The sequence below is a fragment of the Scyliorhinus torazame genome, chromosome 22 (genome assembly GCF_047496885.1).
Source record: "Scyliorhinus torazame isolate Kashiwa2021f chromosome 22, sScyTor2.1, whole genome shotgun sequence".
NCBI lineage: Eukaryota > Metazoa > Chordata > Chondrichthyes > Carcharhiniformes > Scyliorhinidae > Scyliorhinus > Scyliorhinus torazame.
In genome coordinates, this window is record NC_092728.1 from 105,752,872 (window position 1) to 105,766,887 (window position 14,016).

General features: G+C 46.7%; 1 protein-coding gene across 1 annotated transcript in view; it reads left to right on the top strand.

Moving 5' to 3' along the window:
- The window catches only part of tbc1d13 (TBC1 domain family, member 13), a 61,289-nt gene extending 47,907 nt beyond the window's left edge, over positions 1-13,382 (top strand). Inside the window, exons 10-11 of the mRNA XM_072488846.1 lie at positions 3,139-3,240; positions 6,746-13,382. Coding sequence (XP_072344947.1) covers positions 3,139-3,240; positions 6,746-6,811 — 168 coding nt within the window. The 3' untranslated portion in view covers positions 6,812-13,382. The remainder of the gene's footprint in view (positions 1-3,138; positions 3,241-6,745) is intronic.
- Positions 13,383-14,016: the final 634 nt, after the last annotated feature.

Genomic DNA, 14,016 nt, shown 5'->3' on the forward strand with positions numbered 1-14,016 from the left:
ATGAAGCCCTGATTAGGTCACAACTAGAGAATTGCAGCCAGTTCTTGTCCCACATTTCAGGGCAGATGGTGGGGCGTTTGAGAAGGTGCAGAGAAGATTTACCAGAATGGTTTCAGGGCTGAAGGATTTTAGCTACGAGTTTAGATTTATGAATCTGGGGCAGTTCACCCCTGGGAGCAAAGGGAAGATTTGATAGAGGTGCAGAAGATTATGCCAGGTTTAGATCATATGACAAAAGCTGGTTCCTAATAGCTAATGGTACATGGGCCAGGACACCGATTTCGGGTTGTGGGCAAGAGACTTGGTGAGCATGCGTGGCTGTACCTTTTCACACAGAGTAGTAATGACCCGGAACACAGCTGACAGGAAGCCGAGATGATTAATGATTTCAGAAGGAAATTGGGTGAGCACTTGAGGGAAATAAAGGGAGACCGACAGGATTGCTTTACAGAGAGCCAGCATGGGCTGAATGGACATCTGTGCCACAATGATTTTAGGACTCTACTGGTTTTTGAAGCAGGAATGTGGAGCTGAGGTTCCAGATCAGCTACAATCATATTGAATGGGGGGGGGGGCGGGGAAAGCAGGCTCGAGGGGCTGAATGGCCTCATTCTGATCTTGTATTTCACTATGTAGAGTTGCACCACAGGAAATGCAAGTGACTTAAAAATTATTTCGGATCCCAGGTTCGATTCCCGGCTTGGGTGACTGTCTGTGGGGAGTCTGCACGTTCTCCCCGTGTCTGCGTGGGTTTCCTCCGGGTGCTCCGGTTTCCTCCCACAGTCCAAAGACGTGCTTGTTAGGTGAATTGGACATTCTGAATTCTCCCCCTGTGTACCCGAACAGGCGCCGGAGTGTGGCGACTAGGGGCTTTTCACGGTAACTTCATTGCAGTGTTAATGTAAGCCTACTTGTGACAATAAAGATTATTATACCTTATACCTATGGAGAATATTGCAGCATCACCAAATAGATCGAGTAAGCAGATTGGTTTCACGGTTGTTTTCACAGTTCTCCATTAAGTTCATCAGCAACTCCAATGCAGCTTTTGTTTAAAACCTAAAATTATGAACATGATATATGCTAGCTGACAATTGGAAATGTTAGGATCATTTCCTCTCCCCCCCCCCCCCCCCCTTCCTTTTTCGAATTCTTCTCCATTTGCATCTTTCTTCAAAAATCATTTCCTTCCTTTTTCCGATACCTTTCTGCCTGAGAATGTTGACTCTTTCATTGAGACTGACCATCTGTCAGACATCCTTACCTGTCACCTCAACAGTTCAAAAAGCTATTTAGTCAGACATTTAATGACCTGCCGCGCGCAGCCCTGTTTAACATGTACCGAGATCACTAACTTGTTCCTCCATAACTTGATAATGTCATACTGGATTTTTTTCAAAAACCCTGTCTGTAACTTCCTGCCATCTAGAGCGGTCTACTCTGTGCCGACGTCTCTGCCCTGGTGTGTCTGTCTGCCTGTGTTTTTCAGTGTGTCCATCTGAGTCGCTGCCTGTGTGCCTTTTCCTGTGTTTGTTGTGTCTCCGTCTGTCTCAGTCTTTGCCACTGTGTGTCGCTCTCTGCCGGCCTGCCTGTGTGTGTCGCTCTCTGCCGGCCTGCCTGTGTGTGTCGCTCTCTGCCGGCCTGCCTGTGTGTGTCGCTCTCTGCCGGCCTGCCTGTGTGTGCCGCTCTCTGCCACTGCGTGTGTGCCGCTCTCTGCCAGCCTGCGTGTGTCGCTCTCTGCCACTGTGTGTGTGTCGCTCTCTGCCTGCCTGTGTGTCGCTCTCTGCCTGCCTGTGTGTGTCGCTCTCTGCCTGCCTGTGTGTGTCGCTCTCTGCCACTGCGTGTGTGTCGCTCTCTGCCTGCCTGCGTGTGTGTCGCTCTCTGCCTGCCTGCGTGTGTGTCGCTCTCTGCCTGCCTGTGTGTGTGTCGCTCTCTGCCTGCCTGTGTGTGTCGCTCTCTGCCTGCCTGTGTGTGTCGCTCTCTGCCTGCCTGTGTGTGTCGCTCTCTGCCTGCCTGTGTGTGTCGCTCTCTGCCTGCCTGTGTGTGTCGCTCTCTGCCTGCCTGTGTGTGTCGCTCTCTGCCACTGTGTGTGTGTCGCTCTCTGCCTGCCTGCATGTGTGTCGCTCTCTGCCTGCCTGTGTGTGTCGCTCTCTGCCTGCCTGTGTGTGTCGCTCTCTGCCTGCCTGTGTGTGTCGCTCTCTGCCTGCTTGCCTGTGTGTCGCTCTCTGCCACTGTGTGTGTCGCTCTCTGCCGGCCTGCCTGTGTGTCGCTCTCTGCCTGCCTGCGTGTGTGTCGCTCTCGGCCTGCCTGTGTGTGTGTTGCTCTCTGCCACTGCCTGTGTGTGTGTCGCTCTGCCTGCCTGCCTGTGTGTCGCTCTCTGCCTGCCTGCGTGTGTGTCGCTCTCTGCCTGCCTGCGTGTGTGTCGCTCTCTGCCTGCCTGCGTGTGTGTCGCTCTGCCTGCCTGCGTGTGTGTCGCTCTCTGCCTGCCTGCGTGTGTGTCGCTCTCTGCCTGCCTGCGTGTGTGTCGCTCTCTGCCTGCCTGCGTGTGTGTCGCTCTCTGCCTGCCTGCGTGTGTGTCGCTCTCTGCCTGCCTGCGTGTGTGTCGCTCTCTGCCACTGCCTGTGTGTCGCTCTCTGCCACTGCCTGTGTGTGTGTGTGTCACTGCCTGCCTGTGTGTGTGTGTGTCACTGCCTGCCTGTGTGTGTGTGTCACTGCCTGCCTGTGTGTGTGTGTGTGTGTCACTGCCTGCCTGTGTGTGTGTGTGTGTCACTGCCTGCCTGTGTGTGTGTGTGTGTCACTGCCTGCCTGTGTGTGTGTGTGTGTGTGTGTCACTGCCTGCCTGTGTGTGTGTGTGTGTGTGTCACTGCCTGCCTGTGTGTGTGTGTGTCACTGCCTGCCTGTGTGTGTGTGTGTCACTGCCTGCCTGTGTGTGTGTGTGTGTGTGTCACTGCCTGCCTGTGTGTGTGTGTGTGTGTGTGTGTGTGTGTCACTGCCTGCCTGCCTGTGTGTGTGTGTGTGTGTGTGTGTGTCGCTCTGCCGGCTCCTGTTTCAAAATTTCCAACTTGTCACCTCAAAGTTTCTTTTCTCGTGAACAAAATCAATTTTCATCAAACTTGATAAGTGACTTCCTCTCATTAGACAGTGGGTTCCTTTCGAAAAGCAGCACGCTGGGAAGTATCTTTGTGTCCCATCTCCAAAGATCAGGTGGGAGATTTCACTGTCCAAAAGCACCAGTATTTGGTGAGTATTCGAGATCTCGAGCATCTTACAGTTTGATTTGACACGGTGGGAGAGTTTTGTAATTCGCTTTAAGTACGTGCATTTGGCTGAGTTTTTAAAAGATGATGGGGACGGTGACAGGCTGAGCCTCAATTTAAGAATGAAAGCCCAATCCTTGTTTGTCTCTCTTCACAACTGCTGCCTGATCTGTGCGTTTCCAGCATTTCCTATTTTCATCGGTAATGATGTTCTGGGCTGATGAAATCCTACACCTTATGGACTGCAGCGGTTCGAGAAGACAGCTCACTACTGCTTCTCGAGGGCAGTCCGGAATAGACGATAAATGTTGGCCAAGCCAGAGGAGCCCCCGTAATCTTGAATAATTTTTTTTTTTTAAACCTCCAAAGGGTCCTTAGTCCCACCCTCATATGCTTAAAACAATGCCCTCGGTGCTGAAAATGTGTTTTTATTAATTAGTTTGTACCAATAAAAACAATGTTTGTACATCATCAGGTAGGTGGGGGGAGGAAATACTAAATTCCAGAATGCTCTAATTTATTTTCTTGACCTGTGGATACAGGGGCACGGGACAAAGCTCCAGACACACTATCCAATGTCTGTCCCCATTTTATTTCCTTGGGCAGTTTCCCCCCAACACTCCTCCCATCTCCATATCTTTTAAATGTTTCCACAAAACATCCACTTTTACTGGACTTTATTTTTTAACGTTTTCTCAGTTTGATGTCGGCATGTTAGTTGGGGCTGGGGCAGCAATATTGAAAACGGATTCTATCTTGGGACCAGACTGTTCCACAGAGAATCACGCAGAGCTGAGGGTGCAGAAACTGCCCCCACCCCAATGTTTATGCTCCACATGAGCCTCCTCCCTGCCCCTCTTCAGCTCAATCCATCAAGGTGATGTTCTGCACATTTCTCCCTCGAGCCTATCGAGCTGCCCACTTTGATGCATCATTCATCCCAACCACTGCCCTCTGTAACGTTCTCCCCACTCTCTGGGAAAGCTGGTCTTAAATTCTTTATTGGACTTATTAGTGACCCGAGTTTTCGAGTACTATCTCTCTTCCCCCCCCCCCCCCCCCAAAAAAAACTATCAACGCACCTCATTATTCTAAAGACCTCCATCTCTGATTTTTCTATCACGGTAACAGATTGCCCTGGGGGAATTGTGTTAAGATCGAAGCTGTACGGTTATGGTAGAGGAAGGAGAATGTTGCGTCCTAGGCCATCAAAGCCTCGAAAGCCACTCCGTCTTATTCTTGCCTTAATTAACTGAAAGCTAGGGGGTGTAGAAGGCAATGTGACTTCCCTCTTGCGAGCTTGTACATGGGCCGGGGAATTTATTCCACGTGTGCGATCGTGCTCCAGTCCAGCAACGAACCAGAGGAGAAGTGGGAGGTGAAACGAGGAGAATTCTGCTTCTGCAGCGAGTTGTTTTTGATCTGGGATGCGCCATCTCAAAAGGCAGTGGAAACTGATTCAATGGTAACTTTCAAAAAGGGAATTGGATGAACGGTCAAACGGTGGGGGGAAAGAAAATGGGGAAAGGGTAGGGAGCAGCACTAATTGGGGTAGCTCTGTCAAAGAGCCGACAAGGGCTCGATGGGCCAAGCGGTCAACCCACTCCCCGGGTCATGGCACCAGCTGCTGAAGCAGCGTCCCAACAGCTGGATTCTGGATTGCACTGATCATTTGTTGTAACGCGTGCGATTCACCTGCACTAACCACAGAACTGAAGGAGGCAAAGGAGCCCTGGTTACACTCCGCACCAGAACTAAAGGGTACGGTTGTTTTCAACATTGTGGCAGAAACAGCAGAAATGGGATGCTGCTGGCCAATTGATGCCTGGTTGACCCAAAATAACTCCCTTGTAATGACTTGGTGTTTGTGAATTGTGTCTTTTAAGTCCCGTGGCTCAGTGGGTGGCGCCCTGAGTTTTCAGTCCTATGCCAAGGAATTGAGTGTCACTGGCAAGGCCGGCATTTGCTGCCCATCCCGAATTGTCCTTGAACCCAGTGGCTTTGCTACATCATTTCAGAGGGGCAGTTAGGAGTCACCCACATTGCTGTGGGAATGAAAGCACGTGTAGACCAGACCGAAAGGAACGATAGATTTGCTCCCCTGAAGGCCATTTTTTTTCTTTTAAAATAAATTTAAAGTGCCCAATTTTGTTTCCAATTAAGGGGCAATTTAGCGTGGCCAATCCACCTACCCTGCACATCTTTGGGTTGTGGGGGTAAGACCCACACGGACACTAGGAGAATGTGCAAACTCCACACAGACAGAGTCCCGGGGCTGGGATTGAACCCTCGGTCCCTGTGAGGCAGCAGTGCTAACCACTGCACCACCATGCCACCCATCCCCCTAAAGGACATTAATAAATCATATGGCCTTTTACAAAAATCGGTGAGTGTCACAGACACCATTACTGAGACTAGCTTTACGGATGTTATTAATTGAACTAAATTTGGGCAACACGGTGGCGCAGTGGGTTAGCACTGCTGCTCTCAGTGCCGAGGTCCCAATAATTGACTCGGTTGGATTTGTCCTGCTTTTTGTGAATGGGACATACTTGGCAATTTTCCACATTACTGGATGGATGCCAGTGTTGTAACTGTACTGGAACAACTTGGCTAGGGATGTGGCAGGTTCTGGATCACAAGTCTTCAGTCCCATTGCTGGAATGTTGTCAGGGCCGAGTGACATTGTGATATCAAGAAATGACAGAATAAGGGCAGCAGGGTGCCACAGTGGGTTAGCCCTGCTGCCTCACGGCGCCGAGGTCCTAGGTTCGATCCCGGTTCTGGGTCACTGTCCGTGTGGAGTTTGCACATTCTCCCCGTGTCTGCGTGGGTTTCGCCCCCACAACCCGAAGGTGTGCAGGGTGGGTGGATTGGCCACGCTAAATTGCCCATTTAATTGGAAAATAAAATTGAACTTCAATTCCGCCAGTAGCCAGGGTGGGATTTTAACATCGGTCCCCCAGAGCAATAGCCTGGGCCTCTGGATTGACCGTCCAGTGTCGAGACCACTGCACCATATCTCCCACTATTTGAGCTCCCAATGCAGGCTGGCGCTCCCAGTGTCTTACTAAGGTGAGGGAGTGCTGCACCGTCAGGGGTCCTGTCTGTCAGTCATTAAACTGTGTTCTCATATGCCATCGTAGGTGGGTGTAGAAGGCCCCATGGCCACTATTTGCCCCCAAAAAAAGAGCAGTGGAATTCTCTCCAGAATCCTGGGTAATATTTACCTCACGGGTGACATCACAAAAAAACAAACCGTCTGCTCATTATCACATGGCTGTTTGTGGGAGCTTGCTGTGCGCAAATTGGCTGCTGTGTTACCTACATTACAACGGTGACTAAACTTCAATGGGTACTTCATTGTAAATGCGATTTTTGGCATGTCCTGAAAGATGGTGTATTAATGCAAGTCTTAAAGGTATAGACATTGCCCGTCTGGTATATTTGACTGTGTTTTTCTCTCTTTCCCATTGGTCCATGGACAGGACTATCCAATCTCTGATGTCGACCTGATCCTAAAGAAAGCAAAAGAGCTCCAGGATTCTGCATAATGACAGTTCAAATCTAATTGATATTCCAGGAAATGCCACACGCACTCTGCCGTATACATGTTCTCTGACAAGGCCACACACACACACACACACACACACACACGGTGGGTAAGTGACCAAACCTGCCTCTGCAGTGCAGTGCCTTCCGGGAAAGCCTCTCCATACCCGCAGGGAAGTGTGTGGCTAACGGTGATCTAACTCTGTACCGTGCAATCCTGTGACTCCCACCTCCTCCCTCTGTCCAATGTTAATGGGTTTGCACTATTGGTGCTTAATAAGATATTAGTAATTGCACTCCAAATGAAGATAATGACCATTCCTTCAATGAAAGAGTATGGTAATTAGGTAGATTAATTAATAAACCCTTCTCACCGAGATATGAGGGAAATTCATATGCCAATCAGTTCCGGCTGAAGGTTTATCTTCTGTAGTGCTGTGATGGAGATGTCTAGGGTTGGCCCAGTACAACTTAAACCTTGAAAATCAGTGGGTCAGGACTCAGTTGTTTCAATCTGAACTGTCCAATCCAAATGAAAATCATTTGAGACTCACTAAACCTCATTGAGCAAGAATTCATATCACTGCAGTTCAACATATATTTAAGCTAGTCTCCCATGTGAAGTCCTTCATAACTTTTTTTTTAATGAGTGCAGAAGGTGTTAAACCCAAAGGGCTTTAAGGTGCAGATTGGTTGTGTGAAATCTCTTCCTCCTCTTTCTCCCCCCCCCCCCCCCCCCCAAAATCCCTAATGCCATGTTGGTTTAAACACTGGGGTTGTCTACGAAAACTTCCAATTCTGCGTAGACACCTGTAGACAAATCTTTACAAATTATGGTAAGAGTTCTTGCACCAGGTTAAAGTCAAACAGGTTTGTTTTGAATCACTAGCTTTCGGAGCACTGCTCCTTCCTTGGGTATATTCCGAAAGCTAGTGATTCGAAACAAACCTGTTGGACTTTAACCTGGTGTTGTAAGACTTCTTACTGTGCTCACCCCAGTCCAACGCCGGCATCTCCACATCATGTTTACAAATTATGAAAGATTCCTGCCAGGGTCTGATGCACAAATTAAAAGCTATACAGGAGCAGTTCATACACGTGAAGAAAAGTGTGAAATTATCGCATTCGATCTTTAAACAACAGTGTCCTAACTGCTACCGGCAGGTTCAGTGATTAATATTGACATGGACCGTCAGTCATGTTGGCCAATTATCACTCCAGCTGTCTTAAACCACCTGGACCCCTGGGTATTTAGTGCTGTTCTTTCATCTGCCTTTTTAGACTTTTGTATAACGAGGGAAATTTCCATTCTAACAAAAGGTAGTTGGCCTAATGTGATGGTGCTGCCCAGCCCATCTGGGGAAGGTTCCTCTCTTGCCTGTTTCCATCCCCGTTATTAACGCCTTTGTTTAAAATGGAATAACGAGCTAATCATCGAGCGTGTTCAGCATTTACCTAGCACCATCTCCAGCCATGATTCCTGTTTAGGCTGAGATCTCCGACCAGTTTTGGTATTTGATGTTCTGCCACGGGTCATTGTAAAAAAAGAACACTTAAAAATTAAAAACGAATGTTATAATTGGGCAGGACCAAACCTTCAGTGTTTTTGGTATTCTTGCTAATTGAAGGTGCAACCCCAGCAATCACATCCCTCAATCAATTGAAAGTTTATTGTACAATCTATTGCAATAGGCAGTTGATAATTAGCTGTTTGTGATGCATGTATATAGTCCAAAAATTGTCACCGTTTCTGTTTTTAATGTTTGCATGAATCAGCAAAAGGTTAAATCAGTATCTGGTGTGCGTAATTCGGAGGTTTATCTTTTGATAATTCGGGCAAGTGATTTGTAATGGTGCAAAGTCCTGCAAGGTTACGTCTGACAGTGCAACCTTCCTGGTTGCAAGCTTTCCTCTTCCTTCCCCCTCCCCCGCACTGACATTGCCAGCCGTGTTTTAAGATGCAGATGTTTGTGTCCCTCTCCACCCACATAACACTTGACACTAACGTTACTGAACCCAGCTTGTCTGTTCGCAATCAGCTGGTGCCCTGGTACCCGCTCCTGGCACTGTTGCGAGAGTCTGAATGAAGAGCCAGCGAGCGAGGAACTCCACATTGGCCAGGAACCACCTTCCGTGTTAGGTGGGCAGGAGGGACGGAGCGTGGCAGCCTTAAAAGCACAGCACTAATCAGGCTGGAAGTGCTGCTGATGGGGGAGAACATCCTGCAGTGTATCCATTGTATTTTCTACCACAGCTGACCAGTGATGTTTTGGTGGATTGCATCATTATGGTTACACCTTCAGGACCTGTCTTTTGTGCTGTGTGATGTTCCAGGGGAGCGTTCTGGGTCTCAATACTGTCCCTTTTTCTGCTTCTGGCCCCCATTGCACCTTTTTCCTGACTTCCCAGCCTCTCTTCCAACAAAGCAAGGTCCTGCTTGTCTCTTCATGGGAAAATGGGAACTCTTCTGGTTTGTTAAGCTTGCCAAAGAAGACTTGTTTATTACTGGCACTCGATGTCGATTCACAACACAAAGTAATTTCCCCAGATGGGCGACAAAACGTTCGCCTCCAAGGCCTGTACGGGAATCTCTGGGTTGGGCCAGGTAGAGTTTACATCTCCATCCCAATCAATCCCTGTATAGCCAGAGTTTCTGTTGCTAACCGATCCTGGAGTCCGAATCCGGATTTATCCACCCAATGAGGTAACAGCACTTAAAAACAAAACTGCTCTTCCCAAACCTCCAGTCCTAAAAGTCTAAGGAACCAGAGGAGCCCATTCGGCCCCTCCAGCGTGTTTTGTCACTCCGTTAAATCATGGCTGACCTGTATCTTAACTCAATCAACCTGCTTTGGTCCGTAATCCTTAATACCTTAACCTACTAAAAATCTATCACTGTTTTGCAAACTGCAATTGATCTCCAGCCTCAATAGCTTTTTGGGGAGATTTTCTGACACTGCCCCTGAATTTCTACCCCCCAATTTTAAGCTTGTGCCCCCTTGTCTGGGTGCCGGACGTTGAACTGCTTGTGTTTCGGGCTGCCCACCGGGGTGGTGTTTAGTCACCTCTGCCTTAAGGGACAGTGACCTCCCCAGTAGCAAAATGGTAAATGCCAGGGCTAAGCAGTCATAGTTTCGCTTCCCACCCCCAGTCCCACATCAAGGGGACATTCAATTTACACTCCGCTATTTATAAATCTCATTTCAAGTCGCAAGAGTTCCTGTACGTGAGAAAGCTATCTTAGTTTTCTGTCTCCGTCTCCATGATAGCCCAACTTTTGCCTACCCCAGCCTTAATCTCTTATTTCTCTCTCTCTCTCTTTCTCTTTCTTTCTCTCTTTTTCCTCTCTTTCTTTCTCTCTCTCTCGCGCTCTCCCCTTTCTTTCTCTCCCTCTTTTTTCTCTCTCTCCTTCTGTTTCTCCTTCTTTCTCTCGCTTTCCTTCTCTCTTGCTCTCCCTTTTTCTCTCCCCTCTTTCTCTTTTTTCTCTCTCTCTCCCTGTTTCTCCTTCTTTCTCTCTCTCGCTCTCCCTTTTTCTCTCCCCTCTTTCTTTCTCTCCCCCTTTTTTTTTTTTCTCTCTCTGTTTCACCTCTTTCTCTCCCTCTCTTTCTTTCTCTCCCCTCTCTCTCCTGCTTCTATCTCTCTCCTTCCCCTCCCTTGCCCCATTGACACTGACTTGAGTGTGCCCAACAGTCTGAAACCTCACAGGTTTTGAATGGGGGGAGTTTGGTGTAAAATATGAAGCCATGAAGGGATGTAGTTGGGTGACGGCTAAGGGACAATCTCAGTGTTGCGGCTGGATGGTTTTCAGGTCAACATTTCTTCTTTGGCCCACTTCACTCTGGTGCTTGAGGACAAAGGTCATTCACCATTACCATGGCACCGATTTATTTATTAAAAAAAAAAAATGTTTTCCTCATGTGAATTTGTGTCTCCAGTTGTGTCAAAAGGTTATAGTCTAAGAGTATGACTATTTGATTAGATTAATTTTCAAAATTATGTTTTGTGGGGTTGTGCTATGTGCCAGCCTTGTATCAATGCGTTACATATTTCTTGTGTGGAAATGCAAACTGTTTTGGATACGCATTTGAATGACATCATGGAAAAGTCAATGGCCAATCGGATACAGTGCACTGTAAATTTAATTGGTTAGGAGACAGTGAATGGAAAGATATTTTTCCTTTAAACAGAACGTGGTATAATTTTTGTGGTTTTCAGATATTTCTTTCAAAAGGCTGTTAGTTTTATATAGTTTTCCTGCAAATCTCTGGTGGATGTAGTAAGTGTTCCCCCAACTCTGATAAAAGCAATGCAGGATAGATTTGCATTGTCCTTGCAAAGCAAACTGACATCGCCCTAAGATTGCGATACTGATCACAGTTACAGAACATTGCCCCCCTTCTGCCCGCGCACACTGTCTCACACACCTTCCATGTATCTGTACCCCTTGCATCCTCTTTCTCTCTTGTCTCTTGCACCCAAAAGTTGGGTTGTGTGTGCCTGTCTCTTTCTGTGTTCCACCTTCTAAGACACAAGTTGATTGATTGCCTCTTGATATCTGCCTGCTTGTCGCTCATTGACACACTCATTCTGTTTCTCCCTCATTCTATCCCTCTGACACACTCACAGTTGTTCTCTGTCTGCCTCTCTCTTCTCTTCTCCCTCCCCCCGCCCCCCCCATTTATCATAAGATATAACTAACATCAGTCTCTCGAACACACTACCTTAGTCTGTCTGCTTCCACCTCTTGTCACTCTTTCTCTCAAACAACAACACTGCCTAGTTATACGTGTCGAGAGAAAGGGGAACAAAGAGCATTGAAATGAAATTGCAGCTGCTGATGCTGTTTCTGCCAATATGCAGTATTACTTTACTTTAGAGTTGATTTGAAGTTGAAAATGGTTAGAATTGTGTTCATTTATAACTGTAGTCTTAATTGTGTCCTGTTGATATCCCAGAATCATGTAGATGATGTTGACGCTAATGCGAGACCATTGAGGTGTTGCTCACAATGATTTTTTTTTTTTGGTCCAATATATTTGCTTTATGGTGAATCTTTATTGCTTTACTTAACCTGGTTTTGGTTCTGACCGATTTCCTTTTCAATTTTAGGATTAGAGTGCAGAAGTTTTGCAGGACAGTGTGTCTGAGGGTAGTCCACTCATTACTGTGCTTGGGAGGTGGAAATTAGATTCTTGAATTGGTTCAAAGCTTTCTTGCCTATGATACTTGCACTCGGCTCTTCTCTGGGTGGGGACAACCTTTGGTCCAGCATGTGGTTCTGTACTCGGAAGAGTTAGAGGCCCTGGCACGTTCTGCACACCTTGACCCTGATGATTCTTTGCAGAAAGGTGTGTGATGGAGAGGCGGTTGGTAGGAGGGAGGGACAGGAATGAGGCAGAAGCTAATCATTTTTCCTCCTAATCATGTTTGAATACCTGATCTCTGAATGCCCAACCGCCCAGTTGAAACTGCTGCATTCGCCATCCATCATTTGTAATAATCAACAAAATGGACACAAACATTTTGTGGTTGAAGTGGGGACAGAACCAGAGCTAATCCTTTTGAAACACAAATGACCAACACTAGTGATGCCCTGCTCTTGAGCACTGGCATGTTAGCAAGACTGCCATAGGACCCTAGATACAATAAAACTGTTGTTATCTTTGTGACTGTTACACTATGTAAACTGTACCAAACCATGTGCCATCTGACAGCAGGACTGTGAGGGAGAGATTGCCTGTTGTGGTTATGTAGACCTGATTGTGTCTCCATTAAATTATTCATGAAAAGGTGATTAAGGCGGCAACAAAACAGATCGCAACACTAAATGACAATGCAGGAGCAGATGAATGGCGATCGCTAATGCATGATGCAGAGCAACTGGAATATATTGCATGAAAGAGCCAGCGACACATTTTTGCATTGCTCACAGTGTCAGCTCTCATGACTGAGAATGGCCATTTAATCAGTGGCAGGTTTGTAGTTTGTATTTTTCGCAAAAGCTCCAATTCAATCAACTTAATGTAGCAAAACAAAGAACAAAATAAATTATTATCTGCTACAGCACAAACTTTATTTTTGCTGGCCAGAAACAAGAGTAAATTATTTAAAGGATCAACTATTTTCTTGCTATTAATTGTGGTTTGGGATTAGTATCTTACAGAACTCCCGCTCCCCAGAATTACCTGACCAATGGCATTCAATTAATATAATCCGAAGTGGGGTGCATTAGTCAAATTCCCCCCGAACTTTAACTGAAATCTCTGCATCTTCTACAAACCATAAGTCTCTCTCCTTGTGAAGGTTTTGGGGGGGGGGCCAGTTCTTTGGGGTTTCTTTCTTAATAAGCTCCAGATTGTATGAATGTTTCAATTAAGGTTTACTTACCTGTGTGTGACATTTCAATGACTGTTAGTACTGTTTTCCCCAAAAAATGTGCACTTGTATTTAAAAGAATTTTACAAATTGCGCTCAAAAGTTGAAACCTGAATTTTTAGAATTGAAAAATAAATTTGATTCAATGCGCATATTGTTAATCGTTATGTTTCGAAATAAAAATTAAAATCTATCAAACACTTTGTTGTTCTTTGCTCTAGCTTCACTTCATAGCAAAAGGCCTATCACCTTGGTATCTCCTTTGACCTGAGCATCTGAACCCATTCTCTTCACCAATCTATCTACTTGTAACATCACCAATCTATGTGCTGTTCTGCTAAAAACCCTGTCTACTTTAGAATGCTCCCTGGCTAATCTCCCACCTTCCAACCCTCGCATAAGTTTAAGCTCATCCACCCATATCCTAACTCTGAATCCTGTTGACCAATTGCCCCTATGCTCACTGTCACTCTGACTCCTGCTTCAGCACCACATCAGTTTTAAAATTCCTCACCCTTGTTGAATCCCTGCATGACCTTGTCCCCTCCCTATCTCCATAACCTCCTCCTGCCTTGCAACCCTCCCAGATCTGTGCTCCTTCACATCTAGCCTCTTCAACATTCCCAAATCTCATCTTTCCGCTGTCATTGGCAGTTTTACCTTCAGCTGCCTGGGCCTCTCTCTCGGACTTTCGAGGTCCCTCATCATTTTGGTCATCTGTCCCAATAACTCCTGTGCTCGGGAATTATTGCTAACACTCCTGTGAAGTGCTTTGGAATGTTTTACTAAGTCAAAGGCACTATAGAAATGCAAGTTATAATTATGCCCCTTC